This window comes from Apostichopus japonicus, chromosome 15, assembly GCF_037975245.1.
Source record: "Apostichopus japonicus isolate 1M-3 chromosome 15, ASM3797524v1, whole genome shotgun sequence".
In the NCBI taxonomy this organism is placed as follows: Eukaryota; Metazoa; Echinodermata; class Holothuroidea; order Aspidochirotida; family Stichopodidae; genus Apostichopus; species Apostichopus japonicus.
In genome coordinates, this window is record NC_092575.1 from 21,318,459 (window position 1) to 21,346,134 (window position 27,676).

Sequence of the window (27,676 nt, forward strand, 5' to 3'; positions counted from 1 at the left end):
AATGGGGACTTGTGAGGTAACTTGTAAATATAGTTGCGTGCGCCGGTTTGTGGATGCACCCTATGGGAAGTCCCCGGGGGACACATGGTTGTGGTGCACTGTGGTGCCACAGGAGAGATTGATTGAATTGCGTACACTTTGGTTTGTAGGCGTGACAAGTTACCAATGACCAAGGCTAATAGCGCCTTTGAACAATTTCTGTTGACTTTGGCACTATATAAATGTCTTCTGATTGATTGATTGAATAAGTTGATGTTCAAACAACTGTCAAATTTTGAGTACCAGGTTTGAATGCTCAGAACTTTGTCTCCTATAATATGCCAGGGGCGTATCCAGGGGGGGGGCGCAACAGGCGCGCGCCCCCCTATTGGCCGTCACCAAAAAAAAAGTTTAGCAAAAAAAAATAAAAAAATTGATGACGACCTTTAAGTGAGATGTCCGTGATCGCTCAACCCCCCCCCCCTCCCGTATGCTTTATTTTTTGTTTGCCAAAAAAAGGTTCTGGCGAAGTTCGGCGGCATAATAGTTTTAGAAACATAGATGGTAATTGTGTTTGTATTATCACTATAAACACTAAGTGACATGCCAGCCATACTAAATTGTGCATTTTGTGTCCATATTTACTGGAAATGTTGCTTATTATTAAGGTCGAAAAATGGATCACATATGGCCATGGGCGGTGATCCTGGGGGGGAAGGGGGGATATATCCCCCCATGAAAATGGGTGGAGGGGATGTAATACACCATATCCCCACCACCAAATGCCAGGGATAAGAATATTTTCATGCCTACATTTATGAATCATCGTTAATGTACGGCTCTTTTTTAGCTTCATTTCTCGCGTACTATAAACGCAGTGCAATCTTCAAATAAAGCGTCTTTATAAAGCAAGAATAGTTGACTGTAGGCTTCATTGGCCCTATAACAACAAAATGTATTATTGCGCCCACGGTATTGATATAGTACATATATGCACCCTCATACAGGCATGAGACTCTTCCGCGGAAACGCGGATTTCCGATTTTTTTTTTTTTTTCATTTTCGCGTTTTTTCTTGTAAATTCGCGTTTTTTATTATTTTTTATTATTTTTTTATTTAATTTTTTTTATTTAATTTTTTTTTATTTATTTTTTTTGCCGAACATGCTGGACTGTGAAGGGAACGAACACCGAATTTGACCAGTGGTGGAATCAAATAGCACAAAGCAAGCAAAAAAGCCTTTTTTGGTTCAAAAAAGCTAATGGATAAATTATACAAGCAGAAATTCCACACTTTTTTGGCGAGTTACGTGATGTGATAGATTCCATCTAGAGTCCACCATTTTGCATTTAACCCCTCCTTACCTGACAAAAAAATCCTAAAGGGGAGGGGGACACCCCCTCCCCTTAAACCCCTCCCCCAGGACGGCGATCGATAAATTTCAGATTTTTTTTCCCCGGCTCAGTCTCATCCCTGCCCATAGTATTCATATAGGCCCTATAGTAGGCCTACACACGTACATGTTCCCTCGAACAGCTGAGAATCTCATGTTACCAGGGTAATGCTTAATACACATTTCACCTGGATGCCCTAGCAATCGGTACCTAGGAATGTAACTATGTGTAATTGTGTATTGCATGTGTATAGACCTATAATAGCCTGCATGAGGCCATTTTCTTCATCGAATAATATAAAAGAGCTCTCGAACATTCTAACGTTGCGTCTGAAACAAGATTGACAGGGGCAATTTTCCCAAAATAACACCCGAAATTAAAAAAAAGGTATTTTGGATCCTGATTATGAGATATTTTGGACATGACATCCCTATTTTAAAGTTGGGTATATGCCGCTTGGAAACCTCGGGAACTGCAGTGCTGCCAAGTCACCTGCTTTGGGCGGGTGTCACCCGCATTTTCGGGTCGTCTCCCGCTCACCCGCCCACCTGTCCGAATCTCCCGCATTTTCCAAAAAACTCTCGCATTTTTGAAGAATCTCCCGCATTGTAGGCCCACAGAGTTTTTCCTGTGAAAGTGTATCATTGCTAGCGTGAAATTCATTTCATCACACCAAAATGCGAATTATCTCAGAACCGCCAGGATCGGAAATTACTCAAAGCCGATCGTGCTAAATATGCCTGGCTGAAAGCAACGTTACCTATATGATTCGTGAAAAATAATACCGTTACGACACACGTGAACGCTACAGCGTCTGCAAACTTTCAGAGATTTTTTTTATTTCAAGATATTTTTTCCTCTGGAATGAAAAAAAATTAGACACAATACAAATATGGAGACAGTATAGATTCAGCTTAGATGACCCAGGAAGTGATGTTTCCGGCCATCTGAGGGGCCGTAAGATCCCAAAATTTTCTTGTACGATTCGCGCCAACCCATGGTGGCGCTCCGCTTTAATAGATGGTGTATGTAACCAACAGCACCAGACAATTTTCACCCGCCTAAAAAACATCTGACCTTGGCATCTCTGGAAGTGCCGTTTCCGGCCATCTAGAGGGTTTGTTAATCCCAAAATTTTCTTGTATGCTTCGCGCCAACTCATGGTGGCGCTGCGCTTAGATAGTCAACAAGGTCATACCCCCCCCACTCGGAAGTACGGATCGCCGCCCATGCATATGGCACCATTTTGCATTTCAGCCCTTCTTCGAAAGCAAAAATTGTCCACCCCTCCCCTTAGACCCATTCCCCAGGACGCCGATCATCCATGCCTGACGCCTGCCCTATTGGAAAATCCTGGATATGCCCCTGATATGCTACATATCTTTCCTGTGTAAACAGCTGCACTTGTGTAGCAAGTCCTCCACTTTGCATTGGATTTTGCAATGCGATAGTTGATAAATTATTCCCCACAGAGGTGGTTGTTTATAAAGTCAATGATGTTGTTCATCTGCCAGCTGGGCAGAGAAGCAAACATTTGGCTATATTAAAGTCAAGTTATAAGTGAAGTAGGGTCATGGGATATGTGAAGTGTTAACCACAAAGCCAAATCGCTTTTGTAACCCGGTGAACAAATCACTCTTCCGTGGTGTGGTGAGGTGTTAAACATGAAAGCTGTGTGGTTTGATTGCTTCATTGTGTACACGCTGAGAGTGTAAAGCAGAAATGAGGGTTTGACACAAAAATTTGGCTGGGTCGACTCCTGGGCTACATGTACAGTGTCACACCAGTAGTATTATATATTATCAACACTGTGGGACTTCCTTCATTCTTTCTCAATTGGCTTTGGTTTTGGTTTTGATGATAATCGTAACCAATGTAGGCGTGGTTGGCGTGTGCGTCAGGCATGAGCTTTTTCTGCGAATTCGCGGAATATCTGTGATTTCTTTTCTACCTCGGGGACAAAAACTATTATCCTAACACACTGTAGCATACGCAAACTGGAGCCTATACCGCAATTTTTGCAAAATTCTGTGATTTTTTTTACCCCAGGCTCATCCCTGGTGTGTGTGTGACACCCAGCTCGTAAACATGATATCTCAAGATAGGAACTATTGATACTGTTCATTCTCCATACATTGATGCGTCATACTGGGAAAAGAACACTATTGTTTGTTTCTGTGGAGGTCAAGGTCATCTGAGGTCACCTGACATCAATAACTGGAAACATTGTAAACATGGTATATCAAGATAGGAATCCTGGATACTTTTTCATACTTGGCATGTAAATATGTCACATTGAGAGAAGAACCCTACACTTTTTTTGTGGAGGTCAAAGGTCACCAGAGGTAAACACGATATCTCAAGTTAGGAAGCATGGACACTTTTCATACTTGACCTGTTGATGCATTATAGTAAGTAGAAGAACTGTATTGTTGTTGGTGGTGGTCAAAGGTCACAAGAGGTCAAATGCTTAATACCTTGTAAAACACAATATCTCATGATAGGAGTATGAATACATTTTAAACTTGGCAAGTATATGCATCATAAATTTAGTAGAATTCCCCTAATGTTTTTGTGGAGGTCAATGGTCATCTGAGGTCACCAGATGTCAAACACTGAAAACATTGTAAACATGGTATCTCAAGATAGCAATCATGGATACTTTTCAATCTAAAATCTAGTGACTTGTGACTTTTAAACATCAGTCCAACAATTTGTGAGTTCCATTATCTAACTGTTAGTTTTGTCCCTCTTGAAGTTCCATGGTATCACCATCAGTCTTGTAACTGGTGAGTTCAATCATGTAACTGTTAGTTTTGTCCCTCTTGAAGTTCCATGGTATCACCATCAGTCTTGTAACTGGTGAGTTCAATCATGTAACTGTTAGTTTTGTCCCTCTTGAAGTTCCATGGTATCACCATTGGTCTTATAACTGGTGAGTTCAATCATCTAACTGTTAGTTTTATTACTCTTGAGTTTCATGGTCTTACCAGTCTCATCTTATTATTCTCAAGTTCCTTACAACAGACTTATAAACAGAGGTCCATGATATCACCTGTTGGTCTGCAACTACAGAATGTTGAGCTATCAGCCTGGTAAATCTTGAGTTTTGTGGTCTCAAAATAAATCTCTTGAGTTCCACGCCCTCAACATCAATCTCAACGCTCGCAAACTCCTTGCCATAATCGTCAGTCCTGTAACTCTTAAGAGCTCCATGGTTTCACTGTCGGTCTTGTAACTTGTGAGTTCCATGGTCTTATCATCAGTCCTGTAACTCTTAAGAGCTCCATGGTTACACCGTAACTCTTGTAACTTGTGAGTTCCACGGTCTAATCGTCAGTCCTGTAACTCTTAAGAGCTCCATGGTTACACCTTAACTCTTGTAACTTGTGAGTTCCATGGTCTAATCATCAGTCCTGTAACTCTTAAGAGCTCCATGGTTACACCTTAACTCTTGTAACTTGTGAGTTCCATGGTCTAATCATCAGTCCTGTAACTCTTAAGAGCTCCATGGTTTCACCGTAACTCTTGTAACTTGTGAGTTCCATGGTCTTATCGTCAGTCCTGTAGCTCTTAAGAGCTCCATGGTTTCACCGTAACTCTTGTAACTTGTGAGTTTCATGGTCTTATCGTCAGTCCTGTAACCCTTAAGAGCTCCATGGTTACACAGAAACTCTTGTAACTTGTGAGTTCCACGGTCTTATCGTCAGTCCTGTAAATCTTAAGAGCTCCATGGTTCCACCGTAACTCTTGTAACTTGTGAGTTCCATGGTCTTATCGTCAGTCCTGTAACCCTTAAGAGCTCCATGGTTACACAGAAACTCTTGTAACTTGTGAGTTTCATGGTCTAATTGTCAGTCCTGTAACTCTTAAGAGCTCCATGGTATCACCATCATTCTTGTTAACTCCTTCAGTCTATCTCAGTCAATTCCCTAACCCTGTTGCTTTTATGGTATCATCATCGGTTATGTTAATCTTGAGTGTCAATGTCTCACCTTTGATTTTCACCTGAGGTTACAGGGGAATAATTGATCCAGTTTCACATCACAAAATGCAGCACATTGCTATACCAAGTGCAAAGCTGTGCAGCAGATCTTGTATTGCAGGAACCATCGTATTTTATAGAGAAATAGTTCATATATTCTGGAACTGACACACAACATTTGAACACTAAGTTTATTCCCAGTGTCTTGTGGTACTAAGAAGCACTTAGGCGTGTCGGTGATATCTGGCGTTGCAGTAGTCTGTTTGACCTCATGAACTTTATTTGGACTATGAAAAATGTCAATAAACAACTGCTTCAGATTGGCACATTCCTAGAATGACTTGGCACAGTTTGATAAGGTTAATGTCAAACATGGACTTCTTAACTTACAGTGTGTGTATTGTTACTGTATAACAGTAGAAGGAAGTAGTACACACCCACGGTGTCCCACGATTGCGACGCTAAATTTGAAGGGATTCATAACAATGACTGAATCATCAAAATATGTAGCGCACATAACATCCTGGTATAAATTGATAGAGTACACAAATATGAAATACAATAATAATATGATGTCATCGTTGAGAATTTTTTAGGTTTTGTACAGGCCTATGCTTGTACTTTTTTTGTTGTTGTTTAACTTATTGGTATGATTAAAACAAAATGAAATTAGTCCTTTTACAGAGCAACAATGGTTTTCACAAGAACACTTCCCATTGTTATAGTCATTAAAGTACATGATCACATCTCTGTTAGTGGTGGGGATCACAGCCCATTTTTAGGTTTGCCAAAACATTTTCTGAGGGGTCACACCCAAAAATTGAAAGAAAAAAGAAATTGCTGATGTTTATGTAAAACTCGTGAATTTAAACAATTTCTGTCAGAAGCTGTAAAATGTAACACCATTTTGAAACTAGGCACCCTTTATCAAGTTAATCAAATAAAAAAAATCCTCAAAGGGGAGGGGGACACAATATCCCCGATTCCTCCTAGGCCACTAGAGAGTGCCAACTTGAAAATGATGAAAATCACCATGCACAAAAGTTTGAATACCATGGTGTGACATGATAAGGAAAATAAAAAGTGAAAATAATAAGCAAAAAACAAGTCAATACATGTTCTTATTGACATTTTTTATTTATTTTTGTAGGTTCTATCGACGAAGCCAGTGAATATGAAAAGCAGAAGTATTTGGCCGCTGTGACGGTGATGCAGTCTCCCAGTCCCAGGGTCCAGCTGATTCCAGCGGACCCCGAAGAGACAGAGAGGGCTGTGCACCAGGACAGTATGTGTAGCACCGGCAGTGAATCCGACAGCAGAGGGAGTTGGAGACGTGACGGGAACGGCAAGAAAAAGAAGAGAGGGTAAGAGAATTTTAAAAGAACTCATTTTGTAAAGTCTTGATTCTGATGAATTGTGATGCTACATTTTGATGGGAATTTGAAGTTTTACAAATAATCAACTTTAGATGTTGGGAATGTTGGCTCCCTATTGGGGGTCCCCTGACCTATTCCAGTCACATTTACGTAGTGTCTTAAGTTTGCGTTTAGAATGAGGATATCCAATCGAGTTTCACCTACAATATCAAGTTCTGTTTCAAGTAGACATATTATTATGTCTTTGTTATAATTGCTAATGTGTCATTGATAACCCTGTGTACATATATCTGGTATTCACGTTGACCTAAAGATATCAAGTAGACTTGCAGTTGCATTTGTTTGTGTTTATCTAGCTCGTTTGAACTTTGACCTTGAAGATCAAGTTTGTCTCAACTATATAAATAGATATCAGATTCTATCAAATGAATTCCAAGTACTTATGAGGAATACTTTTTGCATCTCTGCTTTTGTAATTACTCTGGTACAGTCTTCAATTATTTTGGCATTTCACAAAGAGTAATCACATGTACGGGCCTAGAATTTCAGTTTAGTCACTTGCTAGAATAAAGCTGTTACTTAAAAAAATTCTAGTGGCTGAAATGTAGTTCTCACTGGCATTTTCCTGAATCACAAAACTTGTTATTTACTGTACAGGCCTTTGAGAGCTGGCCAATAATGTTTGTATGTATTTTAGGTCCTCCAGCAAGCAGGAACTTGCGAAGAAGCCTCATTGGCTTATCAAAGCCGCAAGCTGACCAAAGTCAGTCTCTTACTTTCATATTTAACGTCCATGATTATGAATTGTCAACAACTCTGTAACTGGACGACATACATTAATCTTGGAGTGACTCGAACCGGGGACCTTATGATTGAAAGGCACCGGCGTTAACCACTGAGCTAACACTCCACTTTGCTGATTTTCCACACTAACACTCCACATATTTGCTGATAATATGCAGTAATACAGGTTTCACGTTAGGTATACGTAGAAATGGTGTCTGATTTTTGTACTGATGATTGTTAAGCAACTCATGTGTTAATGTACTTAATGCCTATCGGCAGAAACATGCCAGAGCTTATTTATTTCTACCGGTAAACAGGAAAATCCACAAATCTACTGTAAATAATACACATGAATACCTGCTAGTGTTAAGTAGCAAATTGCCTAAATTCTAACATAAATAGCACAAACCAACTGGTTTCTACTTTAGTGTTGACTTTAACATTGGAACACATTGAGTAAATCAAAGCTTAAAAGAATACATTATTTGTCAGTGTGCAACTATGACATCACACCTGTTAGGCTTTAAGTTCACTTTTGGTAGAATATCAGATAACTTCAACTGTCAATATAGAAAAAACAGTACATAAGAATTGAATGCAAATTTCACTAGAATGCTTAGATCATGTTCCTCTTTAATACCTGTATATCAAAAAGAATTTTGACCTGGACTGATCTTTTAAGAAGAATGCTTTCTGAGAGTAACAGAAATTCTTCCTGGTAAATATTCTACACCCGAATCCTCCCACTTTAGCAATTATTGAAATCAAGCTGTTGGTATGGTAACACTATCGGTGAACAACAAACTTTTGTGTTACAGCTGTTTATGTGGAAAATATCTATTCAGCCTTAAAAAGTTTAAATGTTAAGATCAAATTTATGCAAATTTCAAACTCTCCAAATTTTGTGTTACTTCACTGCTGCCACCACCGATGTCTGTACTGTACCTGATGACACACTTTAAGATACTATCCAGTTAATTTTCACACCTGTTATTTTTTTTTTTATTGCAGTTTAACAAAGCATTTAAGTTCTATTGGATAATTTCATAAAAGACAGAAGTGTGAAATTCTTGTATCTCCTTTTGTCACACAGATCTAACTAGGTCTGAACACTCTACTGTATATACTGTACAGTGCAAACTTGTCATGAACTAATATGGTTAATAGCCACTGTCAATAGCAAAGCTGGAAGTATACTAAAAAGAACCTGTTTTAACTGTAGTAGTACTCAGTAGCTTGTAGTAATACTCAGTAGTTTGAAGTTAGTACTCAGTAGTTTGTAGAAGTACTCACTTAGTTTGTAGTTATTACTCAGTAGTATTACTCAGTAGTTTGTATTTAGTACTCAGTAGTTTGTATTTAGTACTCACTAGTAGTACTCAGTAGCTTGTAGTAATACTCAGTAGTTTGTAGAAGTACTCAGTAGTTTGTAGAAGTACTCAGTAGTTTGTAGAAGTACTCAGTAGTTTGTAGAAGTACTCAGTAGTTTATGGTAGTACTCAGTAGTTTGTAGTAATACTCAGTAGTTTGTAGAAGTACTCAGTAGTTTGTAGAAGTACTCAGTAGTTTATGGTAGTACTCAGTAGTTTGTAGTAATACTCAGTAGTTTGTAGAAGTACTCAGTAGTTTGTAGAAGTACTCAGTAGTTTATGGTAGTACTCAGTAGTTTGTAGTAATACTCAGTAGTTTGTAGAAGTACTCAGTAGTTTGTAGAAGTACTCAGTAGTTTGTAGAAGTACTCAGTAGTTTGTAGAAGTACTCAGTAGTTTATGGTAGTACTCAGTAGTTTGTAGTAATACTCAGTAGTTTGTAGAAGTACTCAGTAGTTTGTAGAAGTACTCAGTAGTTTATGGTAGTACTCAGTAGTTTATGGTAGTACTCAGTAGTTTGTAGAAGTACTCAGTAGTTTGTGGTAGTACTCAGTAGTTTGTAGAAGTACTCAGTAGTTTGTGGTAGTACTCAGTAGTTTGTAGTAGCTACTCAATAGTAGTACTCAGTAGTTTGTAGTTAGTACTCACTAGTAGTACTCAGTAGTTTGTAGTTAGTACTCAGTTTGTAGTAGTACTCAGTAGTTTGTAGAAGTACTCAGTAGTTTGTAGAAGTACTCAGTTTTTAGAAGCTCACTCAGTTTGTAGTATAACTCAGTAGTTTTAGTACTCGGTAGTTTGTAGTAGTACTCAGTTTTTAGAAACACTCAGTTTGAAGTAGTACTTAGTCGACTTCAGGTTGTAGTAGTACTCAGATTGCATTTTTACTCAGTTTGCATTTTTACTCAGTTTGCATTTTTACTCTCTAAAACAGCTTTTTGAGACTTACTTCTGCAGCTTCACATTTCCAATCCTACCAACTACTCAGGCCTAGAATTTTGCATTTTTTAGAAAATTTGCAAGTGCTAAAAATATTTTACTGTCTAAAAGTTAAGTTCCCGCTGGCATTTTAGTCCCAGAATTTTAACACACATTCAGTTAATATGGTACAGGTATTTGAGAGCAGCCCAATAATATTTGCTGATAATAATCATTAATTCGGGGCTAAATGTTAATTACTGAATTCATGTTGATTTCTTTGACTGACAAATTATGTTAACCGACTTTAATACTACGTGGTTATGTTCTTATTATCTACTGACAGAAAAATGCCAGTACCTTTTTCCATGCTATCAGCAAATGACAAATTTCACTCACATTTAGCCAGTAAATAGCCGGAATTTTGGATGCCTTTCTACCAAGATTTACTCAAAATAAGAATACAATTTATCAAAGACACATTCCTTGAATTTTTCACTAAGTAAGGATCAATTTAAGAGTAAATATATTACTTGACTAATATTTATTCATTTATCCGCATTCTTCTGTCGCCCAGACTCTTTTCATAGTAGTGATGAACATTTCAAAAATAAAAAATCTGGAAAATTTCCCAAGTTTTGGCATTACTTAAATAACTGAAATTACACTTGACCAGTCAACTTAATCAGCCAATATTGCCTATGATACAAATAACAGTTATAGCATTGTCACACAGCATCATCCTATGATAAAAAGTTAACTCAAAAGTTGATTCAATATTGAAAGTTACAATATTCTCATTAAAAAAAATTGCCTTATTCGGAATAGTTACACTAAAACTGTCAAATCTCCACCCCCAGGTGTGTATGGAATGCCTGATTTTACAAAGTGACTTTTCTGGTTCGATTGTGCTTCAGGGTCATTTATAGCCATTGAGTAACAATGGAAACTAAAAAGCCATTTTGTAACTTAGGTATGCTTCACTTGTGAATCATTTCGCACCTACTGGATAGCTTGTTGCAGCTGTATGTGGCAACCAATGCTATATAGAAACTATGACAGGATGCCTTGTAGCAGAATTATTACATACAGTATATACTACGGTAGGTAATTTGAAAGTAAAAGAAATTTAAAAAAAATTGTGTGCAGATGAACATCATTGCTTTTGATGGCAATCATAAACCTATGTACACATAGTATATATGAATTTGAGTGTATGTGTGTTTGATACCTGGCTTGTAATATATATATAAGAAGGAAAGTTCTAATGACCCTCACATTTGGAATGAGTATATCTCATATTCTGTACAGATGAATACCATCAGAGGTCACAGGTCATTTGGGGTCAGCAGAAGTCAAAGTCTAAAAACACTATACTGTATCTCAACAGATAAATGTTGGATGAATCTCTTGTACAGAAGTTTGTGAATACCCTGTATTGAGTAAAAAATAGTTACTTTTGATTGATTGTCATGTGCATTTGAGGTCAGCAAAGGTCAAATTAATAAAAATCATTTGAGGTCAGCAAAGGTCAAAGTTAATAAAACTCATTTGATGTCAGCAGAGGTCAATGTTTGAAAACCTTGAAAACATGATACAGTAGTTCAAGTAGTTAATTTGGGGGATGAATCTCCTACACTTTATGAGGATATGTCTCTGAATGAGTTCATCTCTAATATTTACAGTATTTTAGCATCATTCAATGGTTATTTCTTTTCAACAGAGAACAATCTATGGAAACCTTAAATATAAGAGGATATCTCAAAGAGTGAAGGATTCCAGATTTCTTAAAGATTTGGCTAATAATAAAACTATAAAAAAAAAAACACCTTCCAATGCTTAATTTCTGCATTTCTGGTTTAGCATCTGTAAATTCTGAATCTTTCAGCTAAATCAATCAATCTTTTATAACCTATTTTTTGTATCCATATTATATACTGTACATTACAGGTTTACATATAAACTGAAGTCAGGAAAAAAATTTCTATGAAGTTTGAATGTAAACAAACTATTGAATCTCAGTCCTATAGCGGTGCTACAGTAAGCAATATATATATATAATATATAATATACCACCTTGTGAACATGTGACCTTGTTGCTATAACGATCATATTTGAATTCCAGTAAGTTCTAGAAGTGGTTGCCAAGGTTCCCACTACTGTACATAAAAGAATTCTTTAAAGTTTTATTCAAAATCATTGGTTTGACTCAAAAGATGGCATCTGAATGGATTAGCATGATAGAATATGAACTATGCAGGGTTAGTCATGTGTAACATGTTTATTCAAGTCCTGCCCCTTTTGTGATGGTCGAAATTCCTGTTAGACAGAACTGCGTGGGGTTTTAACAATGCATTGTTCATTGATAGACACTTGTTTCCTAACACTGTGCTTTAGCGATTCATCGAATCGTCCCAACACCATCTATTGAAGGGAGTGTAAGCTGGTACGAAGGTGTGTTAGACACCACGGCTGGTACAAAAAAAAAGTCTTGTCTAAAATGAATTCCTCGTTAAGGGAGAAATATAGCGTTCCAGAGCTTAAGTCGTTCTGTAGTCAGGGATTAAGCCAGTCGGTTGAAACTCTCAAGTAAGACACTTCTTTTCCTTCTTATCTCTATTCCCAATAATTTAAATAATTTTTTTGGAAATAAAAATGACCTTGTTCTTTGGATATAGGTAGTTTTCAGTATGAGTTTGTGTGTACATATCTCTTTAGCGAATATTAGGGCATATATCGGTTTATATTTTGCCAATTTATGAGATGTCATAGGTGTTGTCCCCTCTCTTTCCAATAAGAATAAATTACTTCTCAGAAATGTTGTGAATGTCGACAATAAGATATAAATTTTTAATACATTTTTGTCTCTACATCCCCCACTATAAGTTGAGCTATCATAAATTGTGTGGCTGTGTATGACCTTCTTTTATACACACAGTCTATTAAGAATAATAAATCTGATATTCTTATGCAGGGCAATGGGTAATCTCTGGAAAAATATCAATTTTAGGAACAGGTGCTCCCAACTCTACCCTTGTTTACACAGGTCTGTACAGTATAGGCCAGTAAATAATTGTCATGAAAAACTATCAGGCAGTTGTAAACAACTCTGGACACTCCTGTAAACTTTTAGGTGACCATCCTTTTTTTCAGAAAATCCAGGCACATGATGTTGTTGATGACCCTCCTCTCTCCCCACCCCCCCCTCCCCGGCCATGTTGGCATCCATACTTATATGTACTTACACTGCACATATGGGGATTCTATGTTTCAAGGATGATGGTCGAATGCCCAAGTTTAGAAATAATTCATTCAGAAACAATTTATTTACTCCAAGGGCGTTTCGGTCAAGTGGTTAAGGCAGTGGACTGGTGATCTAAGGATTACAGGTTCGAGCTCTGGCCAGATCATTGCGTTGTGTCCTTGGGCAAGGCACTTTATCTCCATTGCCCATCACCCAGGTGTATAAATGGGGACTTGCGAGGTAACTTGTAAATATAGTTGCGTGCGCCGGTTTGTAGCTGCACCCTATGGGAAGTCCCCCTGGGGACACGTGGTTGTGGTGCACTGTAGTGCCCTAGGAGAGATTGATTGAATTGTGCACACTTTGGTGTGTAGGTGTGACAAGTTACCAATGACAAGTTACCAATAACAGGTAAAAATTGAAATTCTGGCAGGGTCTTTCTACAAACTTTAGGGATATTCCAGGGAGAGTAAATGCATTACAAAGTGGGGACAATTTCTGTGGGACACTTTTGAATCTGGGTGCAGCATGTGAAACCCAGGGGCTGTCCCCGGAAATCAGGGATGTCTGGTCACCTTAATTTAACCTTAATCTCCACATCCCTATTTCTCATGCAAAATAGTGGTAGGTACAGTTAATGAACGTAGACAAATGTTGAAACTTGCAGATGTTTGTCATAGGTAACCTCAATCAGCACAGTGTCTATGATGGCGTCACATTTCATTGAATCGCAAAAGGGTATAGAAACTTGGAATTCCCTCCGTAATTGTATATATAGATCTGTGACAAAAGAAAGTGCACCCTAAACACATTTGACAATAAGGAAGTTTGTTAGTGGTCTTCGTTTAGCACGATAACGAAGTCAGTATCAAAGGTTCTATAATACTTTTGTATTGGTGTTCTACACACAATCTACAACAGAATTTGTGAGCTGTAGGTTAGTCCCAATAGGGTCTTACATGTTAGTATCAAAGGTCTATAATACTTTTGTATTGGTGTTCTACACACAATCTACAACAGAATCCGTGAGCTGTAGGTTAATAGTCCCAATATGGTCTTACATGTTAGTATCAAAGGTTCTATAATACTTTTGTATTGGTGTTCTACACACAATCTACAACAGAATTTGTGAGCTGTAGGTTAGTCCCAATAGGGTCTTACATGTTAGTATCAAAGGTTCTTTAATACTTTTGTATTGGTGTTCTACACACAATCTACAACAGAATCCGTGAGCTGTAGGTTAATAGTCCCAATATGGTCTTACATGTTAGTATCAAAGGTTCTATAATACTTTTGTATTGGTGTTCTACACACAATCTACAACAGAATTTGTTAGCTGTAGGTTAGTCCCAATAGGGTCTTACATGTTAGTATCAAAGGTTCTTTAATACTTTTGTATTGGTGTTCTACACACAATCTACAACAGAATTTGTGAGCTGTAGGTTAGTCCCAATAGGGTCTTACATGTTGTTACCCAGTCTTACTGTACTGCACTGTCATGTCCGGCTTCAAAGCACTTGTACTGGCAGTATGAGCAGTATGAATACAGTATATAGATGATGTATCTATCAGATGTATGTTCTAAGGCAGGGTGGGCAACCTTCGGCCCGCAGGCCACATGCAGCCCACCAGTGATTTTTTTGTGACCCATGAGATGTCTCAAGAAAAAGAAAAATCAATCTATTTTACATCATTACAAAAAAACAAGCTAGCTGCTTAGAATTTATCTGCACTAATTATGCTGTCAGGTAGGGTTATGATCCCCATAGTACACACACCTATTGCTTGAAAGTCCTCGGAATCAAATGTATGAAATCAACAGCAGGTCGTTGGTTAGGTGAAACCCAGTCATTTTTCCACCCCTTATATCTGGCCCATTCATTCAAAAAGGTTGCCCACCCCTGTTCTAAGGGAACTGTCCACACTGTCAATACGAGCACTTTGAAAACATGATATGGGAGGAGAGTATACAGTGGGTTAAGTTTTAGGAAAATGGTTTATTGGTACAGTTCCCTAGAGTTGTGGACAAATTCAAGCACAACAATGGTAATGTACCATCCTTATCTCAGTATATCTAAAATAATTTGATGCAAACATCAACTAATGTCCAGTCTTTATTCATTTCCATAGCTTGTTTTATTTTGTAGAAGGCAAAAACGGTTCATGAAGATGCTGGATAGCTCTTAAATAAATTAGCGATAATACCACATGCAGTGTAGTAATCCTGTGATACATTTGATAGAAATTTTGGTGAAAACTGCTTTCACGATCATCACCTTTTTTTCACGACAGGAGTTTTACCAAACTTCGGGATGCTCTGTCTGGAATGTCTAAGAATCCATCGCTCGTCCGAGTGTGGACAGACATAGGTGCAGCGAGTGAGTAGTATTACGGAATTTACCTAATTATTTTTTCTGATTGTATGGTACGATATATATAGCACAATGCTATCAAAGCTGATATTCAATTTCAAAGAAATTTTATAGCAGAATTTGTGCAAGCAAAAATGATTACATTACACTTTCAGTTGTGTCTGATAAAAAAAAAAAGTATTTGAATCATAGTTGCATATGATGTCATAGTGTACAGTAAGTAGTCACTGGTCTTGTATATACTTTTATGATTTCTTAAGTTAAGTTCCATAAGATTCTGGTTCATTTGTCTTCTAACACCACACTTTCTAAATTTACAGGGTCGCAATCCAAACAATTGATCAGCAAAAACAATGCTTTCGAGGGAATCTAAGTGTAAAACCTTCCTCCCTGATGCACGTATATGTATAGATAGATATATATGTGTATATATTGGGTGATTTTAAGGCTTTTGGAAATTGATTGCTTGTGACCAGTTTAGAGAGCTCAAAACAATTTTGGACAGTAGGTCTCTGATATAATCTCTCTTCTTATTATATAGTCAGATTCTTTGATATGTTTTAAACCAGCAAGTATTGGTGTTTGCTGAGACCATCATCCACATTCCCTTTTCAGATTTATCCCTTCTATACACATTATAACTCTCGGATTTGATTTTGTTTATTTTATTATCATCACCAGTGGATTTGTTTGCTCAGATCAAACAGTCTGATACGTTTACTGTGTGAATTGAGTAATTGTTACTCTAGTGATGAAACTGTCTCAGAAAAGAGCTTCTATTACCTGAGTTTACTTTTAGATTGAAGAGCTCTCAGTAGTCACAAAAGAAATGAGTTTTTGAGTTTATGTGCCAGGAGCTATATTAAAGGTATCTGTTAGTGTTAAGTATCTCTCTGTTGTGTGACTTATATCAATTGGTTTGCAACCGTTATCACAACCTGGAACTCTTATTAGTGCCCACAGGAAATTACAGTATCCAGAGAGTCTGTTTACAGTAAAGACCATCTCACTGTCGGTTAAAGTACACTCTTGGAGACAGTCATGTTGTCCACAAATAAGATCTCTTTCAAGAAGATCTCTACAATTTTATTTAAAATTCATTGAGGAGAAATTACCAAAAACATTGTTGAGAGTATTTTTGTGAATTTCGTTTTGGAATTAATAGCGACGATGGAATAATTCTTTTTTGGTCCAGAAAGGAATTTGGAATTGAAAGGTGTAATGGAACAACATCTGGATCCTGATAAGTTGTATATTTAAACTTGAAGGAAAGGTATATCCCTTTCCCCCACCCCTTTCCCACCCCTTCTCCTCTCCCAATCCTTTCTCTGGCTACAATTGTATATATATATATACAGTGTTGTCTAAGTATTAATTGATGGAATTTGATATTTTTCAGAGGATAAACCGGTCAGGTTAAAGTTGGAGATTGAAGAGAGTGACAAAGCCAAGGATTTGATTAATCTCTGTTTAGAATCCCTGAACATGGTCGAAGATCCCAGACTTTATTGTATCTCTGAGGTCTGTGTAGCTGACGATAAAGACCACAGCACAGGTAATACAAAGCTTTTCCTTCCTTCTCACTCTTGCATGTCACTTCTGGTCATTTTTGCCATTTTTTCATTTAATCATGTTCGGTTTTAAGTATGTGTAGTTACTAGCTCAATAGTGATAATGTCATAACATCGTTAAAGAAAAAATCAACATATTTTCAATATGATGGCAGTTTTTCTGTCTCATTACAACCATGTATTAACGACTTGGCATCCTTCATTTTAATTGAGCCTTTGCTTTAATGGGGGGAGGGAGGGGGGGCAGAGAAATTATGAACAACCCACTTTTTCAAATTTTTAGTGGGCCTAAAAAAAATTCTCAGTATATACTAAACAAACAGTCAATGTCTGGAATGAATTTTGGTCATGGAAATTCATGGAAATTGCCAAATTTCTGACATTGGAATGCAGAATTTGTGTTTTTGTGTTGTTACTGTAAATAGATGTCAATGCTTCTAATCATGATTCCCAAAAGTCGGGTCAAACCGTGGTTCCTGATTAAAAATTTGAGAGCTCAGAGAATTCAGTGAGAGATAGATTCAGCTGACAAGAATGAGAAACTTGTTTCTGTGGACAGTCAGGAACATCATGGATAAAGTTAGGATGAATGATGTAAACATGTTTAAAGGGTAAATGACTGTTGAACCATGTAGCATCTAGTAGTGATCTGTACCTTGGCATATCAAATTATTATTCTCTACTTCAAAATTTAAAGAGTACAGTAAAGGAACAAAATGTGGTTCTTGAAAAAGTAGCTCAGATTTTTTCTCATATTTTATAATATGTAACCGCTGGGAAGTTTTTTTTTCTTTTTTGAAAATAAGACCCAGCGATAAAGGCCCTAGAGTAATTTGGGTGGTCTGGACAATTTAAATCTGTGACGTAACAACTATGTTTGTACTGTCAAAAGTATCTGGGGCTTTGTGGTCATTTTCAAATGTTGTTTTTTGTCAACCTTGTAAATCAGATTTGTAGATATGCTTTGGTCAAGTGTTGTGTCGTATTTTTCGGTGTTATCTGTCAGTAATATGCAAAACCTCTGGACCATTCTTGAAATTTACCTTCACAGTTCGTTTTTATGTTAGCCCTTGCAAAAGAAGAATGAAACCATGATAATATGAAGTAATATTGGGCATGTTGACACATGATGTGAAGTCCATATTGATTCATTCCACGACACTAAATTAAAAACAACCTGTCATCAAGTTAGATGACACATAATGACGAGAGAAATGACTCGTTAACATGATTTTGGACAACCTCGTCAATAGATAGAAACAATGCATCCTGTTAAATGGACAATGCGACATGAATTAAACATGACGTTATTTACAAATGACCCAATTTTGGCATAGAACTACCCGTTGCGGCGTTTAGTAATGAAATGTTTATTTTAATGATATTGTCACCTTTCCTTCTCCCCAGTGACAGACAGAGAAATGGACGACAACGAGAGTCCATTAAAAGTTAGAAAGAACTGGAGAGAGAGTTTGTCGGGACATTTTGAATTGAGACAACGAACTGCTCAGGGAGGCGTTATTAAGGTGAGCTAAATGTATTAACATCCCAAATACATCCCAATATAAATACATCCAAACATAAATACATCCCAAATATAAATACATCCCAAATATAAATACATCCAAATACATCCAAAATAAATACATCTAAATATAAATACATCCAAATACATCCCAAATACATCCCAATATAAATACATCCAAAATACATCCAAAATAAATACATCCAAATATATTTACATATCAAAGTATGCACCCCTCAACTTACTGAATGTAGATTGTCAAAGCATGGCCTACCAGCAATTTGTCAACCCAAAGTATATGGATTTTATTATTCCTTGCTGAAGGCATAATGAATCTAAGGGATGGTGTGCTTGTGAGATCCCTTGGCTTGTAACCACGGTAACTTCAAGAGTACAAGCTAGATGAGCATAAACACATGGTATTTGTATCCCTGTTTCGTTACATATAAAATGCTGTTAAGATGTGGTTTAAACCTAAGACTGCCGAAAATATCCAGAAATTTTGTTTGACCAATTAACTTCAGCCACTGTTATATTTCCTTTTTAACTTGTTATCTTCTATTCTTGGCAGCTGGTGCTAAAACTACCTGATGAGAAACCCAAGGGCAAGTTGGTTGCTATGTCTCTCTCTACTCCAGCTCATGAGCTAATTCCTCTGGCCCTCATGAAGTATGGCTTGTCCGACGCTAACGCTAAAGATTTTTGTCTTCTGGAGGTCGACGGCAAAGGAGGTACGCACCGTTAACAGTGTTCTGTGTCACATTAAAAAAAAAAATCTCAGCCTAGTTGCTATGCTATGGTGACATCTGTAACTCTGGTGTTGCCAGGTGCATTTATAACATGTCAAAAACAAATTCAACATTTTTGTCCTCCATAAAAAATGCTATTAAGATGTAGTGTTTTTTTTTCTTTCTTAAGTAGCATTTTATCTTGTTTTCTGGGCACTAGTTCCACCAAACGTATCAAGCATTACTCAAAATAGGATTGCAAATGATTAAACTAAGACACCTTTATAATTTTATTTTTTTTCACCAAATGAAGGTTAATAACGAGTGAAAAAAATATCATCCAAAGTAGTGTTAATCACATGTAACTTGGACAATTCCAAAATTGTTCATATGCGTTTTTGGCCTTTGACCTGAGATAATTTGCACATGTCATCAGACAGTGATCTGTCGACTGGTGAGTTTTTACCTACGGTGGTAATGGGAAAGCATCGAAATGTCCTCTTGCTATCTCAACAGATCTGAACGACGTTGACGAAGAGACGCTGTTGCTACAACAGGAGTCTCATGCATATGTATTATGTAAGAAGGTATCAAAGGATGAACTAATGGCAATAACCAATGAGAGCAAAGCAGAGGCGGAGCAGGATCCCGATAAAACCGACTTGAGTTCACTACTCGAAAGTAAAACCGACTCGAGTTCACTACTCGTAAGTAAAACCGACTCGAGTTCACTACTCGTAAGTAAACTCATCAAGTTTCCATTTCAACTGAGGAAGAGAAAAAGGTGGGAGGAGGGGGGAAAATGTTTTCATGATTCTGTTTCGTGATTTGCACATGTTCAACACTATCAACGAAAAAGTGGCTTGCCGAAAACTTTTTCGGGATAGATCAGAAGGATTACTAAATAGTATTCATTGGTGGAAAAAATGACCTTGTAGGTTTTGTTAAAAGTTTGATCACGTCTAAAATTAGTTTGAACAATGCCCTGAAGGATGGCTTAAAAAGTTGGCTGCAATGTGTGGCCAGATGCAAAATGCTCCTTTACGGTAGGAACTAACTCAGCTAACTGTGTGTTTTTTTTTTACGTCTGCTTCACGTTGTGTTTAGTAACCTTAGAACAGAGATAAGTCTGCATCAAATAGATTGAATAAGATAAAGGGTATAGGGAGGTCAGATTCAGGTAAAGACACTTACTTCTCCCAGGGACTAATTTGCTCTTTGCACATTTCTTCCCCTCCACCCCCCCCCTCCTCTCTTCCCCATGTCCATATGTCTTTATTCAGCTGTCATTCATTGCAAGTTGACACTGGGTGAATTCTAAAAATTCATACACATTTCGATGAATTTTTTGATGAATTTTAATCTTTTTATCCTAGATGTCAGCACAATCATTTGACACACTTGCTGTCACAGTCGGTGATGAAAAGTTAAATCAGTTGGAAAAAGAGGTAAGTCCTTTTTATCATAGTGAGACTAAAATACAACATGTCTGCCAAGAAATCAAACCGTTACTTCTGCATCCAAACCTCAAATCTATCTCAGACTAAAAGAAAACTATAAAGTACATCCGTTCTGTAACTTCTTCTGTTGTTTTTTAAATTTGTTTCTATTTTGTTTGCTTCCCTCACTTTGTTAAAAAATTTCATATTATGCACCACGCATTCATGAATGTTAACTAATAATTCCTTTGTTCATTCGTTTCTGCTTTCATTTCTCTCCCACACCTTGAGCACCGTTCCGGGTGGATATATACGCGTGTTATAAATCACTAAATGTTATGATTATTATGATGATTTTTATTTTTTTCAGATGGCTTCCATTGAAAAATCTCTCCAGACAAGAATTGGACGTTCAGCATCCTGGTGTATCAACGTCAAACACAACTCAGACAGGAAAGTAAGTAAGAATTCAAGCAAAAGGGAGAAGGGGGGGGAACGTTTTACATGTTTTTATAAACTATCTAGCCGGATTCGTATGCTACCCAAATATTTTTCTGATGTTGATATTATTTAATTACTTGTTAAAGCAGTTTTTATTAATTTAAAATTTTTTTTTTTTTACTGAAGTTATTTAACTAATTTGCACATTCTTTCCTCCAGGAACTAAATGAAATATTTCGTGAATACAAGTTATAAAGTAACAACTTGTATCCTAATTTAAGCAATGCTAGGGTCAAGTTGTAATTTGCTAGGAATTTGAAGTGTTTTGGAACGAAGCTTAAGTTTCATGCTTTGTTTAGACAAAAATATCCCGACAAAAAGGAAAACTGATAAAAAACTGTTAATCTGCTGCAAAAAGCCTGTTTTGATAAATACACAACAGTTTAGAGGGCCTGATGTTTTGTTTGTAGCAGGATCTTCTTCAGAGACAGAATGTACCGAAAACAGAGGAAACAGCTGAAAAAGATGAATGGGACAGACAAGGCAATGAGAACACCCCCCCACCACCCTCTCAAGAAGTTGAAGTTAACACAGATTTTTGAAAATCCAAGTTTGTGAGGGAGCTTGGTTAATATTTCTTGATATATATTTTTTTGTCAACCAGAGAAGTTATTTAACAATTTAAAAAACAAAAACCTTAAAATTTATCTCATGTATTTAGATGGGATCACCTTCTAGGTCTCAGGAACTTGCAGATTCTAAAGATGAAAAGTTGAAATTGCTTGAAGAGGAAAACAGAAAGCTGAAAGAAAGATTAAAAGGGGTAAGTATTCTTTCAAAGTCACAGAAGTTTTCAAGCCAGGGTTCATTCAGTCTTCTATCCAAGTCTCTTTTTTTTGTTTTCTGTGTGCTCATTCAAGATTCTGTATATTTTTTATTAAAGTGTGATGTTTTTTTGCTAAAGTGTATTGATATAAATATAATTATATGGTTTTGTTGTGGTTGGTAATGTGGGCATCTCAAAATTGTGTAATGCAATCACGGTTTCGATTTCGCTCTGTGGCTGGTACATAGCGCATCGTACATAGGAAATGTGGTCTCTTTGAGAGCAAATATGATGAATTTCTTTCTTCAGTGCCTTCAGTCGTTTTACATATTTCTCGTGTAGGTCGATTCCATGGAAGAAGTCTTTAACAAGTTAAAGGTCACCCTGAGAAGACTGAATACAGAAAATAATCTGAAGTTACTGGAGCGGAGAAGAGCGGCTAATCCTGATTTAGGTAACTGGAAGAAGATTAGTGAAAAATTCATGTGGTCTCAATATGTGGAAAGAAAGCTGCTGTCGTAGGAAGAATAATGTTAAGCTTTTGTCAGAAAATGTAACAATATAAGAAATCAGATAGCGTTTAAACTCTGTTCATCCTGTCAACTCTGCCTGTCTACTCAGACTGTTTACAGGAAGCTTGTAAAAGTACTGAGAACTATTTCTTGGATGTAGGATTAAATTTGGATTTGTGATTTTTGTATGCAAAGAGTATGCAAGTATGCAAGTATCTCATAGCAACAACTTTGATCAAAAATAATTTGTAGTCTTCTAACTATTTCTTGGATGTAGGATTAAAGTTGGATTTGTGATTTCTGTATGCAAAGAGAAGTAGTCATAGCAACAACTTTGATAAAAAATAATTTAAAATCTTCTCCTCACATGTAATAACAGAAACCGCTCTTGTATGTAATGTTGTGATCTGTGCATGTGCGGCTTTTTTATGCAACGATCGGGTCATGGAGCGAAGGTCTGCAAACTATAGGTCACGACCCCAAAAGTGGGTCGCATAAATATGTTGGTCGGTCTCCAGTTTTGCAGACGTTGGAAAATTTATCTACTGGTTTTGGAGTGTTTGTGCAAGGAGATCCTTGAAGTTATTTTTTTTTTTTTGCATCAAGTCCATAGTCTAAGAGAGGTGGGAAAACTGGTGGGCGGTGACTCGGTCCTTGCGAAAGGTCGGGTGGGGGGGGGGGGGTTTTCTAACAGTTTATAGACTGCCTTCTGAGTGGAAAGGTGATGTGACCACATATTTTGGATTTGCGATAGCATGTTTGCTGAACCATATTGTACAAACTATTTGTGTTTGTTATGCAACAAGCATTTAAATAACACAATGTAATTAACATTTATATGTGGTATGTGCAGCACTGTTATGGAAATAGAAACAAACAATACTTAGTAGCAGTTGTGGAAAAGTGGATGCATGACAGCTTAAACACTTCATCTCATCAGATTCATTGCCGAGAGATTTAGCAGCTCCGATGTTTCAACTCGAGGGCGTAACGCAAGAGGTCGAAGCAAAACAGGCTAAGATTGAAAACTTGAAAAGAGAAACACCTCACCCAAACATGGATACCGAGTAAGTTTGGCTTGAGATATTGATTTGACTCCCCAATTATCAAGTTTGGCACAGGTGCTATGTTAGAAGTAATCTGTATGTATGTATTTTAGATCCTCCTGCAAGCAGGAAATCGCGAAGAAGCCTCATTGGCTTATCAATGCTGCAAGCTGACCGAAGTCAGTCTCTGATATTCATATTTAACGTCCATGATTATGAATGGACGACATATATTAATCTTGGAGTGACTCGAACTCGGGACCTTATGATTGGAAGGCACCGGCGTTAACCACTGAGCTAACATTCCACTAAATCTCGCCAGCTTTGCTTCAAACAGCTAGAATCTTTCTCTTTAAAGTTACCATTTATTTAAAATGCGATTAGTCGATGTCTAGGAATTGTTTCAAAATTGACGATTTGCAAAGGAAGAACACAACATGACAAAGTGGATATAGTGTGATTGTACTGTAGAATGGTAATACCTTATAATAGAAAAGTGATTTCACTGTCATACCATTGAAATATTTCAGTCAGTTATTTTCTTTTTCTCACAGCCTTTACGAAAATACTCACTTCTCGTTCTCTTGTTCAGTGAAAGTGAAACGTTTTATATTATATATATGCTCATGACATCGTGTTTATATAAATCCATATTTCTTGTTTTGATTTTTATTAGAGTGTTAGGTTATGTCAGTATGTAGGTAAGATATACCTACCACTGCTCAAGTAATATGGGTTAATAGAATCCTGTCTAGCCAAACGAGTACCAATATGTACTTGTTATGAGTTAATAAGGAGTACCACTCTAATTTTCATGAAGTAATAAACTTGGTATTCAAGAAATGTTTTCTCTTGACTTTTTGTATTTTTGGTTATAGCTAAATTTCTTTTGTCTGTGTTTCAGGAATGATAATTACCTTGTACAGCTGGAAGAGGCCAACCTCGTTGCTCTGAAACTCGAACAAACTCGACTTCTTTGTACAATGGAGGTCGCCATGGCTGATTACCAAATGTCCTGTGCAAAAGTGAGTGTCAAACTTGGGGTCGTTGTCCGGATAATTTTTTTTCCTCGTTTGCGAAATCTCTTCGTCGCCTAGAGTTAGTTATTTATGACACTGAATCGAATATTGAGTAGTATGGATTAGCAAGCAATTACTGGTAGTAAGTAGTCTGACTGATCTTGTGAACTCTTTCTGCTGTAGAGATTTAATGTTTATCGCTTCTACATGGGACGAGAGAGAACACAGAATTCTAGACTTTTGGAGACAAGTTTCACAAAAAATGTCATTTTGCAGCTTAATTGTATCATGTTAAAAAGTAAAGTAACATGTTATTGTTAGCTCTTTATTGGAACTAAGTAAATGTGTTACAAGAATGAATAAATGCATGCATGCATTATTGAATGGAATAAATAAATGGAATGGATTGGTGAATGAATGAATGCATGCATGCAATCATGAACTAAAGGAACGAATGAATGAATGCATTAATGAACTAAATATATAAATAGAATGGATGGATGAATGAATGGAATGAATGCATGAATGTGCATTATTGAATGGAATAAATAAATGGAATGGATTGGTGAATGAATGAATGCATGCATTCATGAACTAAAGGAACGAATAGAATGGATAGATGTGTGAATGCATGCTTTCATGAATTTATTGAGAATCAACATGCCTATTAAATTTACCCTTTCAAACTATTTGAAAACCTTTTTTTATTTCAGAGAAAAGAACTGGCTGAGAGTCGTTCACTGATTACCATCTTGCCGCCGAACAAAGAGTTTGTTATCGTAACCGCGATAGTCAACGCTGGCGCCGAGGGCTACCAATTTGAGCTGGGGAATTCTGGGAACAGGAAAGGTATCTACATCAGTAAATGTGGACCAGAAGACACCATGAGACTGGGTGATAGGTGAGTAACAGTAAAAAAAAAAAATTATCAAAATGTTGCCAATTTTTTGGTGTTCAGTTTTGCCAGTATATTTGAGACACAGAGACTATAAAGTGATAGAAAAATTGCTAGATATGCCTTATTGGCAACACAGTGTTAAAAAACTTGCAAGACCCTTTGTAAGCATATTTTTGTTGTTATATCTCTATGTGAATGGTATTCAAAATTGCATGACAGTTATTGTCACAGTGTTAACATGTTTCCATGGAGACGTGAAATATCTCTATACTCTATATTGGTAACATCTAGCAAAGGCTGTTTTGTTGCTCTCTTGCCGTTAAAAGTCTCATAGCTGACAAATATAGTTATTAGAATAAAATCACTCAAAGGAGATAACTGAAATTAGTATCATACATTCCATTCACAACAATATTAAAATTATTTAAACATTTAAAATTTGTGAGGAAGTATTAATTTCCTTCCTTGTTTTTTCCAAATTGTTTCACAGAGTTATTGAAATCAACAACCACAGTACGTTCGTCTCATCTGTTGCCGAGGGTAACACCAAACTGAATAGCACATCTAAAGTGAAGCTGGTCCTTCTCAGAGAGAAGGAGGAAGAAGACGCAATAGACACGCTCAACGCTAAAAATAAAGCCTTGTTGCTAGAAATTACGCAACTGAAGTGAGTTTATCAGGATGTATCGTTTAAACAGTGACGTTTTTGTGCTTGGCAGGAAGGGAACAAAATAAAAGAGTTGACTTTTTACCGAAACCAGAGATAATAGCAGAATACCAACAGTAAATGAAGCCCCACATTGAGATGACAAATTCGATAGATAGATAGACAGACAGATAGACTGACAGATTTTATACGTCAACTGTAGGGCTTACAGATGTCAGCATCCTATAAAATTGGTAAAAGTTTCCAAATTACTCTTTGGGAAATAATTATTGGATTTTTTTTCTTTTTGATTTGTTGCTGAGGTTTGGGAGGGGAAAGGGTAAGGGAAATGGAGTCACCTTCAAGCGATGATATTATATTTTACATATTACGTTTCATTATTCAGATTAGCCTTGGACACAGCCAGGAATGAATCCTCATCTCCAAATGTAAGTATCAATTAGTTTTTATAAATTGATATTGTTTTTGCCAAAGATAGAAAATGGTATGTCACAAAGTAAAGATTATAACATTTGTTTTGACGACTTGGTAGTTAAACATACGCAAATAATAAATATTCCTCATTCCTCATCCTACGATTCTAATAAACTACAATGGATGTAGGTGTTATTTGATGATGGATATTTAAAGCCTTCATTTTTAGTGCAACACAGTTTTAGAAAACTTGCAAGACCCTTTTTGTTTAGCAACTGCTACCATGATGTTTATTTTGCGTTGGGTCTTTCAATGAAAAAAGAAAGAGTATTTATTTTGACCTAACAGTATTAAACGGGAGATCATAAATGAGTGATGTCAGGCCAAAAAAAATCAAGTTTTGTATTTAAGGAGTTCTCAAAATCTATAAAGTACTACTTGAGTTATATTAACAAAGTCTGTGCTTGACCAAATTAACTATTGTCATCAGAGTTTAACTTCAGATGTTGAAATCCAAATAGAATTATTTAGATCTATCTGTCCCTGAAATTTTCGAATATGTTGAAATCAGACATGTCAACAAATATCATCAAGAGAATATTAAAGTCACACCCTTAGGCTTACAATTTTTTGCAAATATGTTGTTTTTAATGAGTCAATGTTTATATGTAGTCTGTGATATCTAATTGCTTTAACAATGATCTGTGCATGTTAAATCCTCTCAAGTATTCCTAGCATTGCCAAATTTTGACTGATCATAAATTCCTACCACGTGATCTTTTATGTGGACATCCAAGATGAATTTCTTCTCCCTGTTGACAGGTAGATTGGATTTTCAATCCCTCACACAGCTTTTACATTTGATATTCATTTCTCTCTCTGTTTACTCTCTCTATACCCTTTTGTTTAGCCGTTCGCTCACGCTCTGTTTACCCTTTGTTTTCTCTGTGTTCACCCATTATTAACTCTTTTGTTTTACGTCCCACCAGAATGACCAGAATCATCAAAAGGAACAAAGAGATCTCAGCAGTATCTTGGAAAATCTGGATGATGACGTCCCTCTCTGGGAGGCAATTAAATCTCATACCAAGGTAGGTCACTCTTGACTGATAAAATGGCAGTCCGATTCACACAGAAGGTACTAGATACACCACACGGATTTTGGGGGC

The 27,676-nt window shown here is 36.8% G+C and overlaps 1 protein-coding gene across 3 annotated transcripts in view; it reads left to right on the top strand.

Moving 5' to 3' along the window:
* LOC139981598 (uncharacterized) overlaps positions 1–27,676 on the top strand; it is a 125,114-nt gene that overhangs the window by 93,332 nt on the left and 4,106 nt on the right. Inside the window, exons 9-24 of one of the 3 annotated variants that reach the window (XM_071994104.1) lie at positions 6,509–6,722; positions 15,342–15,427; positions 16,821–16,976; positions 18,400–18,518; positions 19,089–19,248; positions 19,762–19,982; positions 20,622–20,693; positions 21,055–21,141; positions 21,847–21,948; positions 22,294–22,405; positions 23,404–23,530; positions 24,414–24,534; positions 25,242–25,429; positions 25,917–26,093; positions 26,479–26,521; positions 27,497–27,598. In XM_071994104.1, coding sequence (XP_071850205.1) covers positions 6,509–6,722; positions 15,342–15,427; positions 16,821–16,976; positions 18,400–18,518; positions 19,089–19,248; positions 19,762–19,982; positions 20,622–20,693; positions 21,055–21,141; positions 21,847–21,948; positions 22,294–22,405; positions 23,404–23,530; positions 24,414–24,534; positions 25,242–25,429; positions 25,917–26,093; positions 26,479–26,521; positions 27,497–27,598 — 2,087 coding nt within the window. The remainder of the gene's footprint in view (positions 1–6,508; positions 6,723–15,341; positions 15,428–16,820; positions 16,977–18,399; positions 18,519–19,088; positions 19,249–19,761; positions 19,983–20,621; positions 20,694–21,054; positions 21,142–21,846; positions 21,949–22,293; positions 22,406–23,403; positions 23,531–24,413; positions 24,535–25,241; positions 25,430–25,916; positions 26,094–26,478; positions 26,522–27,496; positions 27,599–27,676) is intronic. The other 2 variants (XM_071994103.1, XM_071994105.1) reach the window with 2 other exon arrangements.